The 26,690-nt window shown below is 42.1% G+C and overlaps 1 protein-coding gene across 2 annotated transcripts in view; it reads right to left on the bottom strand.

The window, feature by feature from the left end:
- The window catches only part of LOC126427367 (cation-dependent mannose-6-phosphate receptor-like), a 96,224-nt gene that overhangs the window by 29,719 nt on the left and 39,815 nt on the right, over nucleotides 1–26,690 (bottom strand). For both annotated transcript variants that reach the window (XM_050089716.1, XM_050089715.1), the window contains 2 exons: nucleotides 13,022–13,137; nucleotides 501–628 (listed from right to left, as the gene is read on the bottom strand). In XM_050089716.1, the coding sequence (XP_049945673.1) occupies nucleotides 501–628; nucleotides 13,022–13,137 (244 nt within the window). The remainder of the gene's footprint in view (nucleotides 1–500; nucleotides 629–13,021; nucleotides 13,138–26,690) is intronic.

Raw genomic sequence — 26,690 nt, 5'->3', positions numbered from 1 at the left:
GATTCAAATAATACCCAAGTTTATTAATGATAATGTCATAATCTTCTATAAGTAACTGGATGGCTTTTTGGCTATTCACTAAAAAGAGTCGAACTTTGAGGCAGCGGACGTGCTATTCAGTTTCATAAAAAAAGGATAATTTTAAAATGAGCTGATTCATTACTTTCCGTTACACAAAATCCTCAAAATCAAACAAGGATATGAATCACTCCAAGGTATAGACGGGACTTCTACAGCAGAAGTAATTAATGTTTAAATACGTCTGATAATTCTCAAAACCTCTTATTCAATCAGATGAGTATCAGAGTATTAGTAACTCTTTCCCACTCCAAAGTTCAATTCATCATTTTGCAAGAACTACAATATCAGACTGTGGATACTGGAAATAATTAAATTTAATTAACTGAAATTATTGATGTAATGCTGGAGGTCCACATTTTGAAGAATACTCCTCATAAATTTTTCTTCAGGCCACAGCCCTGATACTCGAGGATACTCACAGTATGCAGAAGACGGAGCCGTGGCTGAGCCCGGGCACGATTTGCTGGTGCGGTGACACGCAAGACTGCGGCGTCCGTAACTCCATCGTCAGCGTGCAGTTATCGGCCTGCACCACACTCAGGGATTCCTGCACAGAACAACTACCCTTCACTACGACCATTGCTTCAGACCTTATAGTGTAGCAACCAATACTTCCACCTACGGAAGTAGTTGATACCATGTGGCAAGTATGGAAATGTTTCATTAATGACTGCTAACATTTTGTCATTCATTATTCAATGTGATGTGAAAGTACACATTATCAGGCTCAGAAGTATATATTATTATTATTATTTAAAGTTTGTGATATGAATTAATCACTCTGGAAAACTGTTTAACAATGTATTCAAACTGTATTTCGATAGCAACCACTGTAAAATGTTAAATAACTAAACAAGCTTCAATACCTAAACAAGCTTAAAAAAAAAAAAAGGGTTCACATGGCTCTGAGCACTATGGGACTTAACATCTATGGTCATCAGTCCCCTAGAACTTAGAACTACTTAAACCTAACTAACCTAAGGACATCACACAACACCCAGTCATCATGAGGCAGAGAAAATCCCTGACCCCGCCGGGAATCGAACCCAGGAAAAAAACAAGCTTCTGTGAAAATTTTAGAGATCATCATTACATTATTAAACTACAATTCAAGATCAATCAAAAGAAATAGTTAATAAAGTATCATTTTTAAATTCATGTTCTGACAATGCACACCAACCAACATCTTAATTACACTACTGGCCATTAAAATTGCTACACTACAAAGATGACGTGCTACAGACGCGAAATTTAACCGACAGGAAGAAGATGCTGTGATATGCAAATGATTAACTTTTCAGAGCATTCACACAAGGTTGGCGCTGGTGGCGACACCTACAACGTGCTGACATGAGGAAAGTTTCCAACCGATTTCTCATACACAAACAGCAGTTGACCGGCATTGCCTGGTGAAACATTGTTGTGACGCATCGTGTAAGGAGGAGAAATGCGTACCATCACGTTACCGACTTTGATAAACGTCGGATTGTAGACTATCGTGATTGCGGTTTATCGTATCGCAACAATGCTGCTCCCGTTGGTCAAGATCCAATGACTGTTAGCAGAATATGGAATCGGTGGGTTCATGAGGGTAATACGGAACGCCGTACTGCATCCCAATGGCCTGGTATCACTAGCAGTCGAGATGACAGGCATCTTATCCGCACGGCTGTAACGGATCTTGCAGCCACGTCTCTATCCCTGATTCAGCGGATGGGGACGTTTGAAAGACAACAACCATCTGCACGAACAGTTCGACGACGATTGCAGCAGCACGGACTATCAGCTCGGAGACCGTAGCTGCGGTTACCCTTGATGCTGCATCACAGACAGAAGCGCCTGCGATGGTGTACTCGACGACGAACATGGGTGCACGAATGGCAAAACATCATTTTTTCGGATGAATCCAGGTTCTGTTTACAGCATCGCGATGGTCGCATCCGTGTTTGGCGACATCGCGGTGAATGCACATTGGAAGGGTGTATTCGTCATCGCCATACTGGCGTATCACCCGGCGTGATGGTATGGAGTGCCTTGGTTACACGTCTCGGTCACCTCTTGTTCGCATTGACGGCACTTTGAACAGTGGATGTTACATTTCAGATGTGTTATGACCCGTGGCTCTACCCTTCATTCGACCCCTGCGAAACCCTACATTTCAGCGGAATAATGCACGACCGCATGTTGCAGGTCCTGTAAGGGCCTTTCTGGATACAGAAAATGTTCAACTGCTGCCCTGGCCAGCACATTCTCCAGATCTCTCACCAACTGAAAACGTCTGGTCAATGGTGGCCGAGCAACTGGCTCGTCACAATAAGCCAGTCTCTAATCTTGATGAACTGTGGTATAGTCTTGAAGCTCCATGGGCAGCTGTACCTGTACACGCCAACCGAGCTCTGTTTGAATCAATGCCCAGGCGTATCGAGGCCGTTATTACGGCCAGAGGTGATTGTTCTGGGTACTGATTTCACCCAGATTCGTCGTCGAGTACACCACTGCAGGCGCTCCTGTCTATGATGCAGCGTCAAGGGTGATCACAGCCGTGGTCTCCGAGCTGATAGTCCATGCTGCTGCAAACGTCGTCGAACTGTTCTTGCAGATGGTTGTTGTCTTGCAAATTTCCCTATCTGTTGACTCAGGGATCGAGACGTGGCTGCACGATCTGTTACAGCAGTGCGGATAAGATGCCTGTCATCTCGACTGCTAGTGATACGAGGCCGCCGGGATCCAGCACGGCGTTCCGTATTACCCTACTGAACCCACCGATTCCATATTCTGCTAACAGTCATTGGATCTTGACCAATGCGAGCAGCAATGTCGCGATACGATAAACCGCAATTGCGATAGTCTACAGTCGACCTTTATCAAAGTCGTAAACGTGATGGTACGCATTTCTCCTCCTTACACGAGGCATCACAACAACGTTTCACCAGACAATGCCGGTCAACTGCTGTTTGTGTATGAGAAATCGGTTGGAAACTTTCCAACTTTGTGTGAATGCTCTGAAAAGCTAATCATTTGCATACCACAGCATCTTCTTCCTGTCGGTTAAATTTCGCTTCTGTAGCACGTCATCTTGGTGTAGCAATTTTAATGGCCAGTAGTGTACTTTTTCCAATAATGTACTACAGAATTTAAATTATCAGGAAGAGATTAGAGTATTTTTCATTCGGATTTAAATAATGACTGCAATTTTTTTTTAAGTCTGATGATACTGAGTGATCTTTTCCAAACAGACAGCAGTTAGTTTTATGGCAAGGGGCATCCTCACTTTCGGCACATCAGACCTCGCTGCCAGTCGGTAGCACTGTTGCATTTACACTGCAGCCTTACCGCTTGACAAGAGTAATTAACCTGCAGCAGTTCACATAGCAGTGCTGCCAAATACAGTGTCGGTTGAGTGACCTCGAACCAGCCAATGAATCGAGGATCAAGTTTCAGGACACATGGTGAGAGTCGCAGTGCAAAACACAAACTGGTATCACCTGAGAAGGATTGTAGTGAGCATTGGAGAGGGGGGGTGGTCTGTTACGGTGCAGGTTAAATAGACCAATAAGATGCAGTGGTTTTATCATCACCAGGCGGTGCGGTGAGCAGTGGTGTGGCAACTTAAATGCACCCTTAATGCTGCCCCTCGGAATGCCAGTTAAGCTATGTTTAGCAGAGGTTTGGGGCATGGCCCCTACGGAGAGCAGCTCTTTAAAGGCTTACAGCAGGCTAAAGTATTTGTGCCTATGGAAAATGACAATACAGGGTGTACATAAAGTACAGAATCACTTTCAATTATTTATTGCACAAGAATCAAACATTGTACAGATATCATACATATGTCATTTTGAAAAGAAACCCTCTAAGTCCCCCCCCACGTTTACTGCCACAGCATAAATTGGTAATTTGCCGATAGTCAGTGCTAGTCACAAACATGGCGAGTTCAGGTGCAGAGCGAGCTTTCTGTGTGTTGGAGTTCTACAAAAACAAGTGTGCTACAGCTGTTCGATGGATTAGAACCAAGAATGGTAAGAAGACACCAACAAGGAAAGCCATTAACCACTGGCACGATAAATTCGTTACGACGGGTTGCTCGTGCCCGGCGAAGAAGAGCAGACGTCCCAGTGTGAGTGAAGCGAATGTGGAGTGTGTACGAGAGACATTTGTAAGGAGTCCAAAGAAATCAGCGATTCATGCATCCCGTGAACTCAAAATGGTTCCGATGACAGCATGGAACGTCCTGCGACAGAAGCTGTCAATGAAACCATTCAAATTGGAGCTAGTGCAGAAGCTCAATCGCAACAACAAAGACAAGCGTTCTGAATTTTGTTCACAGTTGAGACAATTGAATGAGGATGGCGATGGCGTTGTTGATCGCTTAAGTTTTAGTGATGAAGCCACTTTTCACACGAACGGGAAAGTGAACAGGCGTAATTGTCAAATCTGGGGTACAAAGCATCCACACGAATGCACTGAATTTGAGAGCGATTCCTCAAACGTAAATGTTTTTTGCGCCTCGTCACGTCAAAAACGGTAGGGGCGTTTTCTTCTTTGCCAAGAGTACTGTCACTGGATATTCGTACTTGGACATGTTGCAGCAATGGCTGATGCCTCAAATGCAATCGGACTCTCCATTCATCTTTCAGAAAGGTGGGGCTCCACCCCATTTTCATCGTGAAGTTCGTGGGTACCTGAACAAGGAGCTGCCACATCAGCCGTGCTACAGAAGGGGACAGCTGTTTCACGAAATGGCCTCCCCGATCACCAGATCTCATTCCATGTGACTTTTTTCTGTGGGGACACATTAAAGATCTGGTGTGTGTACCGCCTCTACCACGTGATCTAGCAGAGCTCCGGGAGAGATTATGGGAAGCGACTGCCACAGTCAATGATGCCGCGCTGGGACGCGTATGGCAAGAATGCGATTACCTTATTGACATCTGCCGGGTCACTCATAGTTCGCATATCAAATGTCCATAAAAAAATTTTCAGAGTTTGTCTTCAAAATGCAATATGTATGACATCTATACAATGTTTAGTTCTTGTGCAATAAATAATTGAAAGTGCTCCCGGACTTTATGCACACACTGTATTATTAAAAGGAAAGGCTACTCACCACAGAGCAGAGATGATGAGTTGCAGATAGGCACAACAAAAGGACTGGCAAACAGCTTTCGGCCAAAAAGGCCTTCATCTGTATTGAGCACACACACACGCACACACACACACACACACACACACACACACACACACACACACACATTGTCTAATTAGGCCTTTTTGGTCAAGAGCTTACTTGTTTGACAGTCTTTTTGTTGTCCAATGTGTGTGCTATACAGTGAGTAGCAATCTTCCCTTTTTGTAGTATTGTTGAGCCATGTGCGACTTGTCTTCATGCCATCTCTTATTTAACATCTTTTTTACTATACTGCCACCGCATTACGTTAATTTTCAATTACTGGAGTCACTGAATTGCTACCTTGTCTGCCCGTGAGCAGCAGCAGCAGCAGCAGCAGTGCTTATCAATATAGGCCCTGCTGTATTATCTTTGCTGGACTGCTATTACTTCCCGGCCACTGTGTGTTGTGAGTTAGTTCGGACCTGGCACTGTTTGAGACGGCACGCGGCACAAGTTCAGTCGGGGCGTGGCAGCAGTGAGGTCCGGACCGCCACGACTCGCCCGACGGTTGCCGGCACACAACGCGAGTGGGGACGACTTTGGTCGGTCGTCGGTCGGTCGTCTTGTCGGACGACGTGTATTTGGCTGGCAATCGCTTATGGGTTGGCTGTGTGTGCCGAGTCATGATTTGTCCCTGTTATTGTACAGTCAGTGTCATTAGCATTGTCTAGTTCTTTGGGCAAGTGTTCGTGAAACTGTGTGTAGTTTGTGTGATTCTGACTGACAAGTTATTCTGAATGTTGTCGGCGTACTGGCTCCGAGTCAGTCAGTTGCCACGGAGCAGCGAGGAATTGTCGGCGGGGCGTAGTTTGGCCGGGCCTGCTGGCCGTCTCTACGTGGTGTCGGAGCGTGTGGCGCTGTTCCCATTGCTACGAGCTCCGTGGCTCACCGACCCTGGAGACGAACGTTGAGTTTTGATTTAACCTACCAGCAAGTCAAGACTGTTCACATTGTGTCAATTGGAGTTCATTGTTGGCTGTTGGGATATTCCTGCGAGCAACAATGTGTTTTTCAAGTTGGAAAATTCTAGCCACCCTTCATTGGAGTTTCACTGTATTTGGTTATTTGAATTGAAGTTCCGGTTACCTGCCCTGGCCGTTGACGTAAATTTCAGGCAGTGTAGCTTCCTCATTGTGTTGTTGCTGTCCAGCACCGTATGTAGTTTGACAGCTCCACATATGATTGGTTGCGGGTGCCAATATCTTCTACGTTGTTCCGTTGAACTCCCTGTTGTGGTGCCCTGGTCGGGTGAAGTGGAAGTTATCTTGTTGGTGGGTCCATGATTGTCGGTCGGTTGGATTCTCATAGGATCATCAATGGTTTGCACGACTGCATGTCTCACCCAAGCAAGCATTATTTGAATTCCAGGCCGAACATCTGAGCGTCATTGGGTGTACTGTATTTTTTAATTTGTTCTTGTTGTTTGTACTTCCAGTTGAATCTTTTGCCTTGTGGCCATTAACGTTCCGGTTGCCTGCCCTGGCCGTTGACGTAAATTTCAGGCAGTGTAGCTTCCTCATCGTGTTGTTGCTGTCCAGCACCGTATGTAGTTCGACAGCTCCACGTATGATTGGTTGCGGGTGCCAATATCTTCTACGTTGTTCCGTTGAACTCCCTGTTGTGGTGCCCTGGTCGGGTGAAGTGGAAGTTATCTTGTTGGTGGGTCCGTGATTGTCGGTCGGTTCGATTCTCATCGGATCGTCAATGGTTTGCCCGACTGCATGTCTCACCCACGCAAGCATTATTTGAATTCCAGGCCGAACATCTGAGCGCCATTGGGTGTACTGTATTTTTTAATTTGTTCTTGTTGTTTGTACTTCCATGGCTTCTAGCCATTTTTTAAAATTAGCGTTGTTTTGCTCTTAAGGCCTTCAGCCTAGTTTAAAGAACTGTTTCACATTAAGACCTTGGCTTTTTAAAGGTTTTAATGTTGTTGAGTTTTAAGTGTTGGCCTTCAGCCGATTTTGAATTTGAGTTGTTGTGCTCTAAAAGCCTTCAGCCTAGTTCAAAGAACTGGCCTTTGGCATTTAAAAAAATTTTAATGTTGTTTAATTTTAAGTCTTGGGCCTTCAGCCAATTTTGAGTTTGAGTTGTTTCTAATGCCTTCAGTCTAAATTAAAGAACTGTTTTAAGATAAGGCTTGCCTTTAAATTTCTGATTATGCTTGCGTTTTAAGTTATTGGCCTTCAGCCGTTTTTAAATTAAAGTGGCTTTCAGTCGGTAATTAAGTCCCAAAGATTAAAGCTGTGTGTGTAAAAAAAAAAAAAATGGGACCTTGTAATGTTTGACCAAATAATAAAGTTGTATGTTCAAAGTGTAACTGACAGCACCTCATTTTGGCCCCTTTCCACAACCTACTGTGTGTCCTGTCCTGTGGGATTAGCAGGGCGTTTCATCTAGATGTTGCACTGTTTGATTGTGCCCATGGGTGTCATACCACCCTCCACACAATTTTAACATTCGTTTACGATGGAGAGGAACTGAGAGTGGCTGAATCTTCACTTTCCAATGCCTACCACTCCACCTCTTTATCCCGCTTTTATGAGTCATTAACTGTTGCTCAGTATTAATGATTCCATGGTGTCAAAGATACTTCTGTATTTCTGGCACTGGAAATTGGATCCACTGTAGTGAACACAGGCTAAGTGTCTTCTCAGAGTGCAGTAGAATCCTTATCTTAAGTGTCGCCACATACTGAGAATTTCAAAAAGATTGCACACAATAAGTGCATGAAATGTGTAGTTACCATGTTCCTCACTTAAATGGTTTTACTAGATTAAGCGTGTTACTTGCAAGTTTCTTTTTATTATTATCTGAGATGTATTTTTGGGGGTTTTGACAATGTATGTTGGATACAAAAAATAACACCTCTGCCTGAGTTATCATACATTGGATCAGTATAGCCTGCGTAATTTGCACATCAATTTAAGAAGAGAGAGGTTTTTCACCAGTTTCAAAGTTTATGATGTCACATATTCCAAACACTGTGTCGTACAACAATACAATTTTGCAGGTAAATGCACTGGTATACATGGATGTTGTCGGCTAACTCTGTTGTGAATAGAGTTAGTAGTAAAGCAGTGATAAATTGTCATGCCTGAAGATGAAGTTTTACTGCAAGAACAGTGAAAATGTAGTAAACGATTATTCTGTGGGTGTTGTCAGTGAGAAAAAGTTTCATAAAGGTTTGATATCGTGTGTAATGTTTGTTAGAAGTCGCTAAGTGAACTCATTTTCAAATACTGGATGAATATAGCCTGGGTAGTTCGTGCATTTTGATTTAAGGGGAGCCAAAACATATACATAGTTTCTAACTTTAATACTTGTTGTATTGTGTTAAACCTTCAACTTAAATTCCTACCTTGTAAGGAGTAGATTGTGACAGCATTTTAAATTTGGTCAATAATTATATAAAATACACAAGAAGCAATGTTTGTTACCCCTGGAAGACCTTAGATTGGCAACCTGCAACTGGAACTGAGTGACCATTTTCGACACTCAGTAATACGGACTACCGAACACAGGTATCCTGATCCACACACACACACACACACACACACACACACACACACAGAGAGAGAGAGAGAGAGAGAGAGAGAGAGATTTTGGGGGGGGAGGGAGGGAGAGGTGGTGGTGGTGGTGGTGGTGGTGGTGGTGGTGGTGGTGGTGAGGGAGGGGGAGGGGTGGGCAGTGAGTCATTACGTCTCTCTGGAACTTGATAATATTACCACACTGGTATAAGATTCACAGACTTCCCCAGTGTGGAAACCATAAGTCGCAACTGATATGTGTCATTAGCTTTGCACTATGTGACTGTATTTCAATTAAAATTAGTCTGTGAATGATATTTTGGTGGGCCAGCTGTCAGTCAATAGCAGTTCTTTCTTGAGTCAAGTGCCACACACTCACTGGGTTTCCTGTCACATTTTCTACTTCTCCACCACACCACCGATCGCCCGACATGAGCGCAGTTAACAAAGAACTTGGCAAAATGAGTCCACTTGTCACTATAACACTTCACTCCCCACCGGCTTGAACGCAGGCATTGACAGCACCGCCAATCGCCCGACATGAGTGCAGTTAACAAAGAACTTGGCAAAATAAGTCCACTTATCACTATAACGCTTCACTCCTCTCCGGCTCGAACGTACGCATTGATTTGGTTCAGCAGGATGTCATACTGCCGTGGAAGCCTCTCCTGAAGCAACCTGTTATAGATGGTCCTTCCTATCCATGACATTGCCACTGGGACGGACATCCGAACTGGTCCCACACAGGTTCAGCTGGGGACTGATCCGGGGAGCTCACTGTCCACAGATGTACCTCAACATCACGCAGTCAGTTCACAGACACACACGCCAGCTGTGAACGATCACCGTCCTCTCGAAAAATGACATTCCAATAATGTCGCACGAGAGATGACATGTGACAACTCGACATGTCTGTGAGGTACTGTTGAGCCGTCTGAGTTTTCACAATCACTACCAGCCGATCTGAAGTCGTACCTGACAGGTCCTGCCACTGCAATGCAGAGAGTAACAATGCTGTGCCTCTCTGGAACATTAGAAGACTGGATCCTCTCCCCAGATCACTGACACGGTCATCAGAGGACAGTTCAGAGCTGCAATTTGTTGCTGAACGTACTGCAACACAATTTATCAGCAGTTCACTCTTTCCACGCACTACTACAAACACAAGCATTTGTGTTGTGGGGCTAATGGCGATTCCCCAGTACAGCTGCTGCTAGTCGGGCCAATGGTGCAGCATGACACAATGTTGCACGCAATCCACTATTTGTTCTCAGATCGCAGACACAGATGTGCAGGGGCAACAATGTGCTCTGTGCACAATATGGCAATCCTCCATTGTGGTCATCAGATTGTGACGTTCATCTGCTTTATTTCTTCAATTGTTCTCGGTATCGACGTACTGCGTTCCTACACTAGCTGAAAAATGGGGGGTTGGGGTTTGGGGGGGGGGGGGGGGGGTGGACGTCGTTCAACACTGACTACTTTAAATGATGTAGCTGACAGGTGCACATTTGCATTTCATGGTTCTTTACTTTCACTGTTCACAACCCCCCAATAATACACAGTTATATGGCCAGTGCACTATTGTTTAACTTTTGATAAGCTTCATTAATAGTTTGCAGGCAAACATCAACATACAGCTACAATAGTTTGCTGTCTAACATCTACAAGCAGTTAAAACCTAACCATACAGTTCACAGTTATTGTAGAATGATACGGTACATATTGAACAGACACTGTCATTGTTTTAACACAAGGCCTAATTGCGTTCCACTTATTTCACAGTTAATTTGATGCACTGTTGTTGTTCTAACCAATACAGGTTCCTCATCTGAAACTCAGCTGTGGTCTGACTGTCTCGGGACCAAAAATCGGGCCCTTATATATCAGCACAATAATAGGCACTGAAACTACACATTGTTTGATGTTTCATTTACAGAAATTACAATTAAAACATAACTCATTAAATTAACTGAAAACATCAAAAAATTCCATCTTTTTAACAGTTCCTTCTATTACGAGAGTTAAGGCGAATTCTTTGTTTAAATGATGAAATTAACAGATATCGTTAGGCAAACAATATCTTTGACAAAACTGTTAATTACTTTGGAATTAATTAAGGGCTGGCTTTGCTAACATGTTTTCTAATAGAGCCAAATAGATCCTTTAAGAATATTAATAGTTGTTCCTCTAAATGTTTATAGTTGGTACAGAATTTATATTTGTTTATAAGTCAACAATAGAATTTGAGTTACGAAACAATTACTGATTTTACCCCATAACAAAAGATATTAACTAGGAACAGTCAAAATAAATTAGAAAATCAATTACATACATAAAACTAAGCACAAAATTAGATCTGGTGGTATATTCTTTAAGACTAAGGGTCAACCTTTCTCTTTTATGAAAATGCAGATTATACTCATGTATGTTAATGGTAATTAGTAAGACATGGAAAAATGAATTCCAAGGAGGCAGATGGCAAAACAAGAGTGGAAGTAAAAATACCCCAGCTTGCTTCGTCACAAGACGTGTCTGACCGGAATCTTTGTGAGGAGTGTGCCTGCCCCACATTCCCGTGCAGTCCAACACGGGGCCAGTGTCACATCCACATGCCCCACATATCTGGATATTCCAGAATTCAACCAACCCATGAAATGGAGAACCACATCGAGTCCCCTTCAAACTGCGAGATGCTGATAACGCTGTCTCACACGAGTATGCAGCACCTCCGTGTTCTTCACGGTGATCACTCGTCATCTGTCACTGTTCGTGCCCTACCGGGCCTGGTAACAACATTAAACACGAGCAACACTCGTGCATCCTGGTGGCTGTTCCATCTGTCACAGAGAATTGCAACTCTAATCATCAACATATCCTCCCTACTTCGACCATCATCAGTTATTTTGCTCCCCAAATAGCAAAACTCCTTTACTACTTTAAGTGTCTCATTTCCAAATCCAATTCCCTCAGCACCACCCGACTTAATTCGACTACATTCCATTATCCTCGTTTTGCTTTTGTTGATGTTCATCTTATATCCTCCTTTCAAGACACTGTCCATTCCGTTCAACTGCTCTTCCAAGTCCTTTGCTGTCTCTGACAGAATTACAATGTCATCGGCAAACCTCAAAATTTTTATTTCTTCTCCGTGGATTTTAATTCCTACTCCAAATTTTTCTTTTGTCTCCTTCACTGCTTGCTCAATATACAGATTGAATAACATTGGGAATAGGCTACAGCCCTGTCTCACTCCCTTCCCAACCACTGCTTCCCGTTCATGTCCCTCGACTCTTATAACTGCCATCTGGTTTCTGTACAAATTGTAAATAGCCTTTTGCTCCCTGTATTTTACCCCTTCTGTCTTCAGAATTTGAAAGAGAGTATTCCAGTCAACATTGTCAATAGCTTTCTCTAAGTCTACAAATGCTAGAAAAATAGGTTTGCCTTTGATTAATCTATTTTCTAAGATAAGTCGTAGGGTCAGTATTGCCTCACGTGTTCCAATATTTCTACAGGATTCCAACTGATCTTCCCCGAGGTCGGCTTCTACTAGTTTTTCCATTCGTCTGTAAAGAATTCGCATTAGTATTTTGCATCCGTGACTTATTAGACTGATAGTTCAGTAATTTTCACATCTGTCAACACCTGCTTTCTTTGGGATTGGAATTATTATATTCTTCTTGAAGTCTGAGGGTATTTCGCCTGTCTCATACATCTTGCTCACCAGATGATAGAGTTGTGTCAGGACTGGCTCTCCCAAGGCTGTCAGTAGTTCCAATGGAATTTTGTCTACTCCCGGGGCCTTGTTTCGACTCAGGTCTTTCAGTGCTCTGTCAAACTCTTCACGCAGAATCATATCTCCCATTTCATCTTCATATACATCTTCTTCCATTTCCATAATATTGTCTTCAAGTACACCGCCTTTGTATAGACCCTCTATATACTCCTTCCAGAAAATTATACATATCAAAAATCACCATTAACACTTAAACACATTGTACTCAAATAACAATATCACAAAAAGTGAGCAACATACCAACACTTGAAAACCACACGATTACAAAGGAGGTAATGCGTAAGGTAGTGCTGCCAACTCCATATCACTAAATATTTCCGTTTATGTGTAATTCCAAATGTTCAGTTATTTTCTGAACAGATATCATACTGAGATAGTTGATATGCCATAGTGAGTGCAGAAAAGCTGTTTCTCTGGTAGTGAGTTCCAGGATGGCAGCCTCACCTGAGCGTCGCACACAATGACGAGCGAAGTACTGCGGCTTCCCGAAGCGCCGTTGGCGCAGCTCACGTTGGGCATGTAGATGTCCCCTCCGTGGTACTGCAGCAGCGTCCAGTGCTCTGTAACAGTATATCTCAGTATGCACATGTAACATGAAACAAAGCAGTTTGGAGAGTCTCAACACTTGCTCTGCTACCACTCCTACAGAAAATAAGTGCTATTATTTTTCATTTTCACAATTCACTTTTAAACAACAACTACCTCTTAAATACCAAAATTTCTTCCCAGGTTATTTTTTCGAAAAAGTAAGTAGTGTTCAGCTGTAAAAAATATCAGCAATTTGTTTTTATTTGTATTTTGTTACAGAAAAATCTACACACCTTAAACTTCTTTTGACATCTTCAACAAGAGAATTAAGGCACAAGTCATATCTCAGCACTAATTGTAATGTGTTGACAGATGTGAAAATTACTGAACTATCAGTTTAATAAGTCACAGCTGCAAAATACTAACGCGAATTCTTTACAGACGAATGGAAAAACTAGTAGAAGCCGACCTCGGGGAAGATCAGTTTGGATTCCGTAGAAATACTGGAACACGTGAGGCAATACTGACCCTACGACTTATCTTAGAAGCTAGATTAAGGAAGGGCAAACCTACGTTACTAGCATTTGTAGACTTAGAGAAAGCTTTTGACAATGTTGACTGGAATACACTCTTTCAAATTCTGAAGACAGAAGGGGTAAAATACAGGGAGCGAAAGGCTATTTACAATTTGTACAGAAACCAGATGGCAGTTATAAGAGTCGAGGGGCATAAAAGGGAAGCAGTGGTTGGGAAGGGAGTGAGACAGGGTTGTAGCCTCTCCTCGATGTTATTCAATCTGTATATTGAGCAAGCAGTGAAGGAAACAAAAGAAAAATTCGGAGTAGGTATTAAAATCCATGGAGAAGAAATAAAAACTTTGAGGTTCGCCGATGACATTGTAATTCTGTCAGAGACAGCAAAGGACTTGGAAGAGCAGTTGAATGGAATGGATGGTGTCTTGAAAGGAGGGTATAAGATGAACACCAACAAAAGCAAAACAAGGATCATGGAATGTAGTCGAATTAAGTCAGGTGATGCTGAGGGAATTAGATTAGGAAATGAGACACTTAAAGTAGTAAAGGAGTTTTGCTATTTGGGGAGCAAAATAACTGATGATGGTTGAAGTAGAGAGGATATAAAATGTAGACTGGCAATGGCAAGGAAATCATTTCTGAAGAAGAGAAATTTGTTAACACCGAGTATAGATTTAAGTGTCAGGAAGTCGTTTCTGAAAGTATTTGTATGGAGTGTAGCCATCTATGGAAGTGAAACATGGACGATAAATAGTTTGAACAAGAAGAGAGTAGAAGCTTCCAAAATGTGGTGCTACAGAAGAATGCTGAAGATTAGATGGGTAGATCACATAACTAATGAGGAGGTATTGAATAGAATTGGGGAGAAGAGGAGTTTGTGGCACAACTTGACTAGAAGAAGGGATCGGTTGGTAGGGAATATTCTGAGGCATCAAGGGATCACCAATTTAGTACTGGAGGGCAGCGTTGAGGGTAAAAATCGTAGAGGGAGGCCAAGAGACGAATATACTAAGCAGATTCAGGAGGATGTAGGCTGCAGTAGGTACTGGGAGATGAAGAAGCTTGCACAGGATCGAGTAGCATGGAGAGCTGCATCAAACCAGTCTCAGGACTGAAGACCACAACAACAATAATTGTAATGTACCCGCTTTGTAGAATTTGGCCACTTGCAACGTGAAACAGTTTTTAGAAAATCACCAAACAGTTGTATGTTTCCAGATGTAGGTGTTTGATGTAGACAACCAGTTTCAGCATCTCATTAACACCATCGTCAGGCCCCTATGCACTCCATATATAGAGAATCGAATAAATTTATGCATGCATAATTGGAACCATCAATACCTGGAATAACAACTTCTGAAAACATATGGCTGTTTTGTGATTTTTCTTTGGTAAATACAAGGTGTACAACTTTGCTTCAGCCGTTTTTTCCCCCAACTCTGAGGCTTTAATGAAAGGAATTGGTTACACATGTATCATTCAAAGTATTTTCCATAACTGGCTGCTACTTTCTCCCACCTTTCGGGCAGTGTACGAATCCTGCATTGAAAAAATTGTTCGTCTTTTGAAGCCATCCACGAATCGATCCAATTTGTGACTTCTTTATGAGATCGTAAGTGTTGGTCATCCAGGCCATGCGCCATTAATCGTAACAGGTGACAGTCCGAGGGAGCAATGTGTGGAGAATACAGTGGATGGGGTAGGACTTCCCATTTTAATATTTCTAAGTACGTTTCAACCTCTTTTGCAACAAGGGGTCAAGTGCTGTCATGCTGCAAAATCACTTTACTGTGCCTCTCGTTGCATTGCAGCCGTTTGTCTTTTAATGCTCTGCTCAAATGCATTAACGACGTTCGATAACGAGCACCTGTGATTGTTTCACATGGTTTTAACACCTCACAGTACACAACATCGAGCTGGTCCCACCAAATGCAGAGCACGATCGCGGAGCCGTGAATATTCGATTTGGCCGTCAACATGGAAGCATAGCCGGGATTATTCACACGATTTTTTGCATTTAAGGTTATCGTAATGAGCCCATTTTTCGTCCCCGGTCACAATGCGATGCAGAAATCCCTTCTGTTTCTGCCTCTGTAGCAACTGTTCACAAACACACAAACGCCGTTCAACGTCTCTTGGTTTCAGCTCACACGGGACCCAAGTTCCTTCTTTCTGAATCGTGCCCATAGCCTTGAGATGTTTTGAAATGGCTTGCTGTGTCACTCCTACTAATCGTGCCAATTCTTCTCGAGTTTGATGGAAGTCTTCACTTGGCAATGTCTCCAATTCTGCAGCTTCCAAAACATTCTTTCTTCCACCACTACGCGCCAGTCTACGACATTAAAATCACTGTTCTTGAAGTGTTGAAACCACTCACGACACATTCTCCCACTAATAGCATCCTTACCGTGCGCACTTGATAGCATTCCTTGAGACTCAGCCACTGTTTTCTTCATATTGAAACAAAACAGTAACACCTCCCGCAAATGACGAAAATTGGGCCCGTAAACTGACATTTTCAATCGAGAACAACTTTATGATGCAGACACAAATCGACTAATGTTTGAATGAGGTTATGTTGACCGAGGTCCAAGCTAACCGCCTGATGTCTGCAATCTGTTTCTTTCGATCGCTACTTACTGTTGTCGCCACCTATTGGCAAACAGCGGAAGCAAAGTTGTACACCTTTTATCTGACTGGCCACTGTCCCATATCCACGGTGGAGCAACAGAGACTGAACCAGTTTTGGACATTTACCTTGATCTCCTCATCACTTGCAAACTGCTGACCAACAACAAATTTCTTGAAGTGAGAAAAAAATAAAAGTGAGATGTCCAGACTGTAAGTAGAGTAACAAAATTTTGACTAGTGAAATGAATCAAAGCATTGCTGCTGTTACACCTGCAGTATGTGGTCACTCATTAATTGTCGTGTTCAATCACAATAAAAGTCAGTAGTCCACATCTATTGTTCTGTATCGTGCACCATAATTCCTTCAATGTCTCATAGTAAACTGTAGTGTTGATTGTCGTGCCTCGTTCCAACCAATCCACTAACAAAATTCGCCGGGAGTCCCAAATCACAGTGCACACGATTCTCTTAAGAATAAGGTGGCTTTGATTGCTCAGGTTTCGACGAACTATTGTGCTGCCATTCCAATGGGTGTCTTTTCAATTCAAGTGTCTCAAAATAAAAGCATTTCTCATTGCCTGTGAAATTTTTTTTCAAAAAGTCTATTTCTTCTGTTTCATAACGCCGCAGTAACTCCACAGCTGCTCCACGCATTTCCGTTTTTAAACGTCAATTTGTGTTTTCAGTACACACCGTGCTCACAATTTTTTGTACTGCCAAGCATTCAGTTGCAATTTCATGTAATGGATATCATGAAATGTTTTGAAAATGCATTGAAAATCAGAAATCATTACTCACCTATTGGAACAAATTTGTTCTTTGATGCAGTGCACGATTTCTTTAGTGCCTTCCTTCATTAAACATCTGAAACCCTGTTTGCACCATACCTTCACTCACCACATTCTCTCTCTAAGTTTCAATTATCTGACAATAACCTCATTAGCTCAAACATTTCTTGCAATAGGAAACTTGATAACATCTCTCACTTCACAGCTCGCAGGCCGATCAATTGTTTTAAACATGATTATCAACAAACAATGACTTAAGACATCAATATAATGAAATAAAATAAATACACTGCTTAGTTCACGAGTTGAAGGATGTAACTACTCATGCGTGACCATCGTGCAGTTAGATGCATGGGAGGTATGTGGAACTAGTGCTTACTTTCTGGGTCAGTTTTGCATTATTTATCATTGGCTGAGAAATTTTCGGAGCACAAGAGCTTTGTGTTTAGAATCTCACTGTTCCCAATGCTCTAAGAAGTTCTGACACTGTTGATAAACTTTAGCTGGAATGTGCAACTGACATGGAATGTAAATAAAGGGCCCTTTAAAAGTGATCTGGTTTAGAATCGCGTAGTGTACTTTTGATGAGCACACTGTCGTAGGCCATTTTGGTTTCCATAAAGATTCAAATTGTTGCTTCAATCTGAATTTATCTCATTTCTCCATTTTGTGGCTAATTGGGGAGTAGTGTACTATTGTGCAGTGTATGCTAATTGTGAAAATGTTTTTTAGAACGGAGAAAATTGTACAGCGACTGTGAGATATCACTACACGATTCTAGGGTGTAACGAAGCACCGAATGAATTAAAAGTTCACAGACGTACTGTAAAGATCGATGAAACTACATCGACAGTGAATGTTAAAGGCTTCTTGGCATCCTAGTTCTGTCGAATTCATGCAAAACATTGCAGTTAATCCAGTGACTCCATTCATTGCTCTTCCCAAGAATTGGGCATACGATATTCTTATTTTCCATTTCGACAAATTTTATGGTATGATCTCTGTTACCACCTTTACAGAAGTAAATTATGGACAAGATGAAGGAAGCCAATAGTGAGAAAAGGCGATTTGACTGATTTCTGAGGAGACAATGGTATTGTGAGGATCATCATTTCTAGCGACAAGATGGATTTCCATTTAAATGAATTTGTGAATGAACAGAACTGCTATATCTAGAGGTTAGATAAACCACACACAGTTCAAGAGAGGGGAAAACCATTGACAGCAAGGGGCTGTTTGGCACGGCAGAAACATCCCCCCCCCCTTTTTTTTTACAAAAAAAGAGGCAGAAAGAGCTGTGACAGTTAATGGAAACTGATCCTGTGCAATGACAAGGGTTTTTGTGACCTCATTTCAATGGAATGGTCCGCCAAAAGTTGTGGTTTCAGCACAATTATGCCATTTGCCACACTTCCTGTGAAACAATTGAATTACTCTAGGAGTGGTTTCTGGACTACCTCATCTCACGTAATAGTGACCAACACGGGCCACCAAGAGCACGTAACTTAACCCCTTATGATTTTTATTTTCCTTACAGATATTTTAAATCATTGGGTCTATGTCAATAAAACCTGAAGCTTCCACGAGTTAAAGCAGGAAAGTTAATAAGTTGTTGGCAAAATGCAAGAGCAGTCTTGCCAGGCACTCATGGCAGATTTCACAGACAAGAGCTCTTGCATGCCAAGAGCAGCAGAGGTGGTTATAAGCCTGACATCAGTTTCCAAACTTGAACTGGGAAGGTATGACATTTGTGTATTTTGTTGTGTCTTGAAAAAAATAAAGCTTATGTTTTTATATACCAAAACTGGAACACTTTTAGGATGACCCTATGTTTCATCGGCGGAATGTGCTGAGAAGTAACATTGGTGGGATGTGCTGAGAAGTAACTGTAGTGTCGAAAGTTCTTTATACCTAGTTGCCTTTCAAATAGACAGAGTTTGTCTACAATGAATTAATTTCATCATTGGCTAAAATGTACTTACAGTGTCAGCAGATCTCCTGCTGCACACTACGGTTGGCAATTTGTTTCCATTGGTCGTAACCAATAGGTGATAGTATACAGCAGCCAATGAAAATTTCTGGACCTACTGAGTTGTTTCGGCAGAATACACAAACTGATTTTCGACACGGACTGCACGAGATTGAATATTATGAAGCTGTCTATTATTGATTACAGAGCTGGTTACTGGTTTTTGGTCATATTTCTTGTACTGTATGTTTCTTGGAATATGACATTTATTGGGATATTGTTTCATATTCCATTGTTATAGCTTGTTTGTGAGCTGTCAAAGCCAACAAATGTGACCAGAGAAAAACTGGCTGTGGTGCTGAACTGACCTATAGTGTAGCCAGAGGTCCAGGTTCAGTTAAAATATCATGGTTTGGTTGTAAGTTGGCAAAGCTGACAAATATGACTGGAGGAAAACTAGCTATCGTAATGGATTGATCTGTAGCATTTCAGAAACTTTGCAGGGTATGTTCAAAATATCCTGATTTCTGAGGTTGTTTTTATGCAGAAACCTAAGAGTACACTGTAAATTTTATGGAGGATCCTGTTTTTTAAACCTTTTGCATTCAGCCATTTTGAATGGTGAGTGCTAAAAATGTCATTCATTTTTATACTGTCATGCAGTGTTCTATTTAAAAGGCAACATATCATGTTGCATTCAACTTAAAAATATGAAAAATACTAGTCCTACTTAACAATATTATGAAAAGGATAGCTGCTACTCACCATATAGTGGAGATGCTGAGTCACAAATAGGCACAACAAAAAGACTGTCAGAAATTGAGCTTTTCGCCAACAAGGCCTTACTTGAAGATAGAAAACACACACACACACACACACTATGAGATCAAAAGTATCCGGACACCCCCAAAAACATACATTTCTCATTTTAGGTGCATTTTGCTGCCACCTACTGCCGGGTACTCCATATCAGTGACCTCAGTAGTCATTAGACATCATGAGAAAGCAGAATGGGGTGCTCCGTGGAACTCACAGACTTTGAATTTGGTAAGGTAATTGGGTGTTGCTTGTGCCATACGTCTGTACGCGAGATTTCCACACGTCTAAACATCCCAGGTCCACTGTTTCCGATGTGACAGTGAGGGGAAACGTGAAGGGACACATACAACACAAAAGTGTACAGGCCGACCTCGTCTGCTGACTGACAGAGACCGCTGAAAGTTGAAGAGGGTCGTAATGTGTAATAGGCAGACATCTATCCAGACCATCACACAGGAATTTCAAACTGCATCAGGATCCACAACAAGTACTACGAGAGTTAAGCAGGAGGTGAGAAAACTTGGATTTCACAGTCAAGCAGGACAGTAAAGTGCTGCTTGTGAGAGCATATAGGGCTGATGTGGAGAAAGGTAGGGCAGGTAGGTACAGATGGGAGGATAGATGGTGGGTTGGGGGGTAGTGGAAAAGAAGAAAGATAAAAGCATTGTGGGTGTGTTGGTGGAATAGAGGAGTGTGTTGTGCTGGAATGGGAACAGGAAGAGGCTAGACGATGAGGGCAACAGCTAACGAAGGTCGAGGCCAGGAGAGTTTACGGGAACATAGGACTTACTGCAAGGAAAGTTCCCACCCGCAGAATTCCGAAAACTTGGTGTTGGTGGGAAGGATCCAGATGGCACAGGCTCTGAAGAAGTCATTGAAACGAAGAACATTGTGTTGGGCAGTGTGCTCAGCAATGGTGTGGGGTCCAGCTACTTCTCGGCCACTTGTTAGTTGTCATACCCAAGCAGAATGCAGCACAGTGCTTACAGCTTAACTTGTAGATCACATGACTGGTTTCACAGATAGCCCTGCCTTTGGTGGGATAGGTGATGCTTGTGACAGGACTGGAGTAGGTGGTGGTGGTGGGAGGATGTAGGAGACAAGTCTTGCATGTAGGTCTATTACAGGAATGTGAGACATGAGGCAAGGGGATGAAGGCAGGAGTTGTGTAGGGATGGACGAGGATATTGTGCAGGTTTGGTGGGTGGCGGTATATCACTGTGGGATGGGTGGGAAGGACAGTGAGTACGACATTTCTGATTTCAGGGCACAACGAGAGGTAGTTGAAACCCTGGCAGAGAGAGTGATTGAGTTGCTTCACTCCTGGGTGGTACTGAGTCATGAGGGGAGTCCTCCTCTTTGGCCAGATAGTGGCACTTTGGGAGGTGGTGGGTGACTGGAAAGATAAGGCTCAGGAGATCTGTTTTTGGACAAGCTCAGGAGGATAATTACAGTCTGTGAAGGCCTTCCCTCTCGAGATAAACCGACAGTTTCACTGAGGCCTTCACAGCTTGTAATTATGCTCCCAACCTTGTACAAAAACAAACCTCCCACGCCTTATCTTTCCAGTCTCCCACCACCTTCCGAAGTCCAACTGTCCAGCCAAAGAGGAGCATTCCTCTTGTGAATCAGGACTGGACCAACTGAATCACACCCTCTGACAGGGTTTCAACTACCTCTCGTTATATCCTGAAATGAGGAGTGTCCTACTCACTTTCCTTCCCACCCCTCCCACAGTGGTATTCCACTGCCTACCAAACCTACACAATACCCTTAGCCATCCGTACACAACTACTGGGAATGTTAAACATAGGGTGATGGTGATAACAACCTAGCTATAGTAACTCTGCAGTGCATGTCCTCATGGAGAAGGACATTTGGACTCCCAAGTTGATCCAAAAATACAGGCTCTTTCAAACATTCATTCCTTTTTGCAAGGCTACATCTCCTGCACAAATGATGATTTGAACCATAGTGCCTCGTATCACACCTGTGTACATCGGGCAGTGACAAGCAGACACCTTCATATGCGACTCACAATTCGAAACTGACAGATGGATGAGTCAATCCAGTAGCTAACTGCAAAGTAGTTACAGCTTATGGACTATGAAACTGTACGTAGCTAAAACAGAATGTTATGGAAACAAAACTATCTGTTGTGAATATTATGTCTTCTATTAATTATTACTGATTTAATAAGTTTAATTATTAGTGCGAATGAAAGTGTGGACGGTAAGTAATAAGTAAAATGAATGTTGTTATGTCAATTAATGGAGTACATGTTAGTGTGACAACTGTGGTTGTTCAATTGTACAGAGGGAGTAACTCATACTCTTGAAGGAAATTTGTAAAGTGGGACTGGAGACTGGGACTGGAGAAATAAGAAACATTTTAAGAAGATTTTGTTATTTGAAGAGGGAATTATTTTGATAGTCATGAAGTTCTCTAAATCTGTTCATTTAATAAACTGTTCACAAAAGCTATTAAGTTGTGATTGGTCAAATGTAAAATACAAGGGATTGAGTGGTTTAATGTTGATATTGAATTGGCTAAAATAAATATCAGTGAATTGGAGGATAGCACATTTGCACATATTTTGTGGACTAGAAGAATTACTTTCAAATGTCTAAGTGCAGTTTGGAGCTAGGCTATCACCATGTTCAGACGATTACTTTAGGTGCTCTCAATAGATGTAATAATTTTTGCGGAGTAATGAGTAAACCATGACCGTGGAGTCCCTCAAACTAAACACAAATATGTGAGAAAGGCAACACATGAAATTCCAATTTTTTTAAATGTGTAAACTATCTACATCTACATCCATACTCCGCAAGCCACCTGACGGTGTGTGGCGGAGGGTACCTTGAGTACCTCTATCGGTTCTCCCTTCTATTCCAGTATCATATTGTTCGTGGAAAGAAAGATTGTCGGTATGCCTCTGTGTGGGCTCTATCTCTCTGATTTTATCCTCACGGTCTCTTTGCAATATATACGTGGGAGGGAGCAATATACTGCTCGACTCTTCGGTGAAGGTATGTTCTAGAAACTTCAACAAAAGCCCGTACCAGGGTACTGAGCGTCTCTCTTGCAGAGTCTTCCACTGGAGTTTATCTATCATCTCCGTAACGCTTTCGCGATTACTAAATGATCCTGTAACGAAGCGCGCTGCTCTCCGTTGGATCTTCTCTATATCTTCTATCAACCCTATCTGGTGCGGATCCCACACTGCTGAACAGTATTCCAACAGTGGACGAACAAGTGTACTGTAACCTACTTCCTTTGTTTTCGGATTGCATTCCCTTAGGATTCTTCCAACGAATCTCAGTCTGGCATCTGCTTTACCGACGATCAACTTTATATGATCATTCCATTTTAAATCACTCCTAATGCCTACTCCCAGATAATTTATGGAATTAACTGCTTCCAGTTGCTGACCTGCCATATTGTAGCTAAATGATACAGGATCTTTCTTTCTACGTATTCGCAGCACATTACACTTGTCTACATTGAGATTCAATTGCCATTCCCTTCACCATGCGTCAATTCGCTGGAGATTCTCCTGCATTTCAGTACAATTTTCCATTGTTACAACCTCTCGATATACCTCAGAATCATTCGCAAAAAGCCTCAGTGAACGTCCGACGTTATCCACAAGGTCATTTACATATAGTATGAATAGCAATGGTCCTATGACACTCCCCTGCGGCACACATGAAATCGCTCTTATTTTGGAAGACTTCTCTCCATTGAGAATGACATGCTGCGTTCTGTTATCTAGGAACTCTTCCATCCAATCACACAATTGGTCTGATAGTCCATATGCTCTTACTTTGTTCATTACACGACTGTGGGGAACTGTATCGAACACCTTGCGGAAGTCAAGAAACACGGCATCTACCTGGGAACCCGTGTCTATGGCCCTCTGAGTCTCGTGGACGAATAGCGCGAGCTGGGTTTCACACGATCGTCTTTTTTGAAGCCCGTGCTGATGCCTACAGAGTAGATTCCTAGTCTCCAGAAAAGTCATTATACTCGAACATAATACGTGTTCCAAAATTCTACAACTGATCGACGTTAGAGATGTAGGTCTGTAGTTCTGCACATCTGTTCGACGTCCCTTTTTGAAAACGGGGATGACCTGTGCACTTTTCCAATCTTTTGGAACGGTACGCTCTTCTAGAGACCTACGGTACACCGCTGCAAGAAAGGGGGGCAAGTTTCTTCGCGTACTCTGTGTAAAATCGAACTGGTATCCCATCAGGTCCAGCGGCCTCTCCTCTTTTGAGCAATTTTAATTGTTTCTCTATCCCTCTGTCGTCTATTTCGATATCTACCATTTTGTCATCTGTGCAACAATCTAGAGAAGGAACTACAGTGCAGTCTTCCTCTGTGAAACAGCTTTGGAAAAAGACATTTAGTATTTCGGCCTTTAGTCTGTCATCCTCCGTTTCAGTACCATTTTGGTCACTGAGTGTCTGGACATTTTGCTTTGACTCACCAACCGCTTTGACATAAGACCAAAATTTCTTAGGATTTTCTGTCAAGTAAGTACATAGAACTTTACTTTCAAATTCATTGAACGTCTCTCGCATAGCCCTCCTAACACTACATTTCGCTTCACGTAATTTATGTTTGTCTGCAAGGCTTTGGCTATGTTTATGTTTGCTGTGAAGTTCCCTTTGCTTCCGCAGCAGTTTTCTAACTCGGTTGTTGTACCACGGTGGCTCTTTTCCATCTCTTACGATCTTGCTTGACACATACTCATCTAACGCATATTGTACGATGGTTTTGAACTTTGTCCACTGATCCTCAACACTATCTGTATTTGAGAGAAAACTTTTGTGCTGAGCCGTCAGGTACTCTGAAATCTGCTTTTTGTCACTTTTGCTAAACAGAAAAATCTTCCTACCTTTTTTAATATTTCTATTTACGGCTGAAATCATCGATGCAGTAACCGCTTTACGAATGCTGATTCCCTGTTCTGCGTTAACTATGACTCGGGGGGGATATTGTGCGAGGCGGGATTGAGAACTGGGCGTTCACAGACGTTGATTTTGATAATATTAGAATGACCATTCTGCCATAGATAATCTGTTTAGTAATCTTATTGGTAACAGGTTCAGTTAATTACTGAGTGACTGTGATCGTGTGCGAGTGCAAAATTCTAATTTCAGATTAGTACAGACTTCGCAGCTCTATTGTATCAAGCAAGTAACAATATACCAAAGTTTCCACTCAAGATCTGTCTATCCTTTAAATGCTCAGTTAATTTGATACCAGAAAACATTTCATGCAACCTGTAGAGGTGTGTAGTGTGGCTAGTTTGCACTACAGCTTTCTCTAACCGAAGAACATTGCGCATTTTCTATAAGGTCAGGCATATGGATCGGACTGCAGAAGAAGAAATTCACCAAAAGGTGACTGGACATTTTTGTAGTAGGAGCAAAATAACCACACAGTTGCAGACAAACTCGCAGTCAACTTACACATAAGACTATGAAGCACTTATTTTAAAAGACACACCTGATTTTAAAAGGGTATATCTTTTGCATGCATCCACATACAAACTAAAATGAAAAGTATCCAGACATGCCTATGTAATGCAGAATTGACCACTAGATATACGGAAGATGGGTCCACCAGTACATGCAAGGAGGTGGGGAGTACTGTGTTGTTACATGAGAAGCAGTAACAGTAGAATTTGTTGGTGACTATGAATGTTGATTACCATATTTACTCGAATCTAAGCCGCACTTTCTTCCGGTTTTTGTAATCCAAAAAACCGCCTGCGGCTTAGAATCGAGTGCAAAGCAAGCGGAAGTTCTGCCGTCGAATATATGTAGCGCTACACAGGCATGCTTTGTAGGCACAAAGATAAATACTGGCACCAAAACCTCTGCGTCAGTAAAAAAAAAGGTGGAAGACGAACTTTTTTTCTCCGCCCCGAGTTTCGACCACTGCATTCTCATACATTATCCAACGAAGTAAATATAAATTCCATATTGTTCATCTTCGAATGTAGCAGAATTACAATGTACTACAAAAATCCGACTGGCAAGACTGTTTGGGATGTTTGTCAATATGGCCAACTCTACGTTCTGAATTTTTTCCTACCTGTGAGAAGTGATGGTTGCTAATAAGAACCTGATGAAAAGTGAATCACATACAGTATTCTCTTCACCATAAAAATAATACGAATATAAACATTTTGCCAGGTATTCTTTCGTGTTTGCTGCTATCTCATTTAAATCCTGTCTGCCTAATAAACTACAAAACTAGAGTGAGACAACAGCAAACGCGGAAGAATATACGTATCGTGTCATGTTTATATTCGTATTATTCTTATGCCTAATAGTGATACAGTCAGAAATGAAGCATGGCAAGTGACTAGATTTTTAAATCTAAGATGACTCTAATTTCTGTGCAGAATTTGATGTACTAAAGAAGCGGCCGCAAAGATTTTCAAACGGAGAAAAATTTTCGCCTCACTCTCGTTCAGAACATGTTCTATCATACGCAGTCTATTATTTGGTTCTTGTTGATCATTATCAAAGAAAGCAGCAGTGTAAGTAACAACAAATAGCATTCTCTTGCCATTGTTTCGCTAATGAGACGATTCCTCTATTTCTTTGTTAATTGTAAGCGGCGGTAGCACGCACAAAAGCAAGCCATGCTGCGAGCGCCAACAGGCCGTAAACACGCACTATCAGAATGCGACAAACAATGCATGACACAGTACAGTAATGCATTTTCAGCTTAGAGTGACGTAAACACCTACAACAAAGAGAACGACACTTACCAGATCAAAGCAAAATAAGCAATTGACTCAAACCAGACGAAGCACG

This window comes from Schistocerca serialis, chromosome 11 (assembly GCF_023864345.2).
Source record: "Schistocerca serialis cubense isolate TAMUIC-IGC-003099 chromosome 11, iqSchSeri2.2, whole genome shotgun sequence".
Taxonomy (NCBI): Eukaryota; Metazoa; Arthropoda; class Insecta; order Orthoptera; family Acrididae; genus Schistocerca; species Schistocerca serialis.
The sequence above is the reverse complement of the archived record's forward strand: the minus strand, read 5'-3'. Positions and strand labels throughout refer to the sequence as shown.